At 44.1% G+C, this 3776-nt stretch overlaps 1 protein-coding gene across 1 annotated transcript in view; it reads right to left on the reverse strand.

Moving 5' to 3' along the window:
* Nucleotides 1-679: 679 nt before the first annotated feature.
* Nucleotides 680-3776, reverse strand: part of spns1 (SPNS lysolipid transporter 1, lysophospholipid) — a 20154-nt gene continuing 17057 nt past the window's right edge. The window contains exon 12 of the mRNA XM_080044253.1: nt 680-1573. Within this exon, the coding sequence (XP_079900379.1) occupies nt 1503-1573 (71 nt within the window). The 3' untranslated portion in view covers nt 680-1502. The remainder of the gene's footprint in view (nt 1574-3776) is intronic.

Consider the following 3776-nt stretch of genomic DNA (forward strand, 5'->3'; position numbering starts at 1 on the left):
GTGACGAGTGAAGTGAGTTTGTGAACGTTTTAGAAATAGTGAATTTTGTGATTTAAGTAAAATAAATTGAGAATAAATTCAGTCAAAATTAGGTTGTAGCCCATTGTCTGTCTGTCTGTCTGTCTGTCTGTCTGTCTGTCTGTCTGTCTTTTTAACCTTTATTTATACAGGTAAATCCCATTGAGTCCGAAGACTATTTTGCAAGGGAGACCTGCTTTCCTTTCCCACGTTACCATTCACACACACATTCATACACCGATAGCAGCAGGCTAACTATCGACATTCACACGAGGCAAGGTGGGTGAAGTGTCTTGCCCAAGGACACAACAACCATGACACAGGTGGCAGGGCGGGGATCGAACCTCCAACCCTTTGATCATCAGCCACCTGAGCCACAGTCGACCCCAATTGTCTTATGACCATAGCAAAGATGCATCGTTTGTGTTTTAATAAAGCTTTTGATCTCGAAAATTGAAATCTTTCAATATCGTTCCAACTTTACCGCAGACTGGAACTCTAAAGTTTAATCTTGACATTTCGGCTATTTTCTCAAAATGATTTAAATTTTTTCTCCAGTTGCGATTCACACTTTTCTGTACGATTTCTATATTCTGTCAAACCTTGGTTCACTATGTCTTATTTAACCGAGTAGTAAGAATGTTATGGTTTGAATTAAACACACACACACACACACACACACACACACACACACACACACACACACACACACACACACACACACACACACACACACACACACACACACACACACACACACACACACACACACACACACACACACCCACACCCACACACACACACGTGGTCATGATAAAGCCGTGTAGAAAATGTCTCGCAATGTCTCCATGTTCAGACTCCATTTTGAACGGAAGAAACATATTCTATCAGTTCGTAGGTCGTTCGATCAGGTCCTGAGTTTTCAGATAAAACCAAAAGAAAATCTGTCTGTTTAAAAAAAATCCCCTTCTGCCTTATGTTCACTTTGAAAAAAAATTAAAAATAATCTTCACAGCAAAAAATTTATATCTGTGGGGGGCGCTCCGGTGGTGTAGTGGATAGAGCGTGTACCATATTGGCTCCGGTCTTCGTTGCAGTGGTCGCAGGTTCAGATCCGACCCGTGGACCTTTACTGCAGGTCATCCCCCCCCTCTCTCTCTCTCTCTCTCTCTCTCTGTCTCCCCATTTCAACTGTGCTTCTCTCCATACGAACGATCAAATTGCTAAAAATAAAAGCTTGAAAATGCCCCACATTTTTTTTTTAAATTAATTCTGGGAGAAAAAAGTATGCACATTTTTTTTCCCAAGATGGCGTCGCATTCCCGGGGCGTGGTAAAAATATAAAAATTAAAATCCATACATGTAAAAAATAACCCTTCTTCTTCTTCTTCTTCTTGTTAAAACTCTTGTCTCTGTATAGCAGATAGTTCTGATCACAGTCCGATGATAAAAATGAAATAAAAATGAATCGATCGTTGAAGGTTTCAGATGAGAACGCTGGAGACGGGAACTCTGGTAGAGCGACCGCTTTTAGGGACAACGATCGGTTCATCATCTGAGAGAGAGAGAGGGAGAGAGAGAGAGAGAGAGAGAGGGGGAAGGAGAGAGAGAGAGAGGGAGAGAGGGAGGGAGAGAGAGGGAGATAGAGAGAGAGAGAGGGAGGGAAGGAGAGAGGGAGAGAGAGAGAGAGAAAGGGAGAGAGGGACGGAGAGAGAGGGAAGGAGAGAGAGGGAGGGAGAGAGAGGGAGAGGAGAGAGGGAGAGAGAGAGAGAGAGAGAGAGGGGGAGAGAGAGAGAGAGGGGGGAGAGAGAGGGAGAGAGAGAGAGAAAGAGGGAGAGAGAAGGAGAGAGAGGGAAGGAGAGAGAGAGAGGGAAGGAGAGAGAGAGGGAGAGAGAGGGAGAGGGAGAGAGAGAGGGAAGGAAAGAGAGAGAGAAGGAGAGAGAGAGTGAGGGAGGGGAGAGAGAGAGACAGAGAGAGAGAGACAGAGACAGAGAGAGAGAGAGAGAGAAAAAGAATAGAAAACATATACAAAAAGGTTTAAATGTGTTCAAAATCGTTTCATTTAACTGCTTTTAAGAACACATACAAACACAGACACTTGGACACAAAAACAAAAGACAAACTAAAACAAACCACTAACATGCCGTCCTCTACTTAACAGGTTAGGGACTTCCTGCTCCATTGTTTAAACTAGAGGCAAATGTTAAGCAGAAAATTAAATGTCAGAGACAGACGTATCATACCTGTAATAGCAGGAGTGTTCTCGGCCCTCTGTCTGTCTGCCTGTCTGTCTGTCTGTCTGTCTGTCTGTCTGTCTGTCTGTCTGTCTGTCTGTCTGTCTGTCTGTCTGTTCGTCTGTCTGCCTGTGTCTGTCTGTCTGTCTGTCTGTCTGTCTCTATGAACAGAGCTGTGTCTCTCAGTGTGTGTGTGTGTGTGAGACAGAGAGACAGAGAGAAAGAGAGAGACAGACAGACAGACAGACAGGGAGAGAGAGAGACAGAGAGAGAGAGACAGAGAGAGAGAGACAGACAGACAGACAGACAGACAGACAGACAGACAGAGAGAGAGACAGAGTGTGTGTATCATACAGTTGTGTTCAAAATAATAGCAATGTGTTTAAAAAAGTGAGTAAAGATCAAAATCCTCATCATATCTTTTATTTCCAAACACAGAAATGCATCGGGGACATTACACATTCTGTTCCAACTCCAAAGATGAAGAAACTTTTGTCAAATGTTTCTTCATCTTTACAGAAAGTCAAGAAAAAGGAATATTAGACTGTTCAATAAAATAGCAGCGTCTAGAGTTTTCTGTACAAACTCAAACGTTTACTGTATCAACTGAAAAATGCATGAAGATTTAGCTTTCCTATGAATCACTGAACTAATATTTAGTTGTATAACCTCTGTTTCTGAGAACTGCTTCACATCTGTGTTGCAGGGAGCCGACCAACTTATGGCTCCTGTGAACTGGTACTCCAGCCCAGGACGATTGGACTACATTCCACAATTCCTCTGTATTTCTTGGTTTTGCCTCAGAAACAGCCTTTTTGATGTCACCACATAGGTTTTCTATTGGATTAAGGTCCAGGGATTGGGCTGGCCACTCCATAACGTTAATCTTGTTGGTCTGGAACCAAGATCTTGTTCGCTTACTGGTGTGTTTGGGGTCGTTGACTTGTTGGAACACCCATTTCAAGGGCATTTCCTCTTCAGCATAAGGCAACATGACCTCCTCAAGTAATTAAATGTTACCAAACTGATCCATGATCCCTGGCAGTGTTTCCCCCAGCGCTTTATAGCTAAGGCGGCCGCTTTAGCAACGCCAGCCCTCCGCCTTGACTACCAACCGACCCATTGTGCTGCACAATTAATGTACTAGCACGCGCGATGTGTGCTTGTGCATGGTCATAACTGCGCAAAAGGCCACGATTTGCAGTAAAAAGCATGTGTCTCCAAGCGTGTCTCTATCAGCTGCTCTGTGTCTGCGGCTTTGCGCGCGCGACCGTACCGCACCGCGCGCGACTACGGCATGCACGCGGGAGAGTTAAATGAGCAGAAGCAAACCGAGATTTAACTGTTGGCGATAATAAACGCAGTGCAGTTCTATGGGGATATTTAGCTGAACAGAAAGAAGTGCTCTGCAAAGCTAGAACAGTTTAAGACTCCACATCACCGTGGCAACACAACCTATCTATCAGCTCAGACAGCACAGAGAAAAGTCTGATGAATACATGAGAGTGATGGCCCAGGCACCTT

Source organism: Ammodytes marinus, assembly GCF_949987685.1.
Source record: "Ammodytes marinus genome assembly, chromosome: 16".
Taxonomy (NCBI): Eukaryota; Metazoa; Chordata; class Actinopteri; order Uranoscopiformes; family Ammodytidae; genus Ammodytes; species Ammodytes marinus.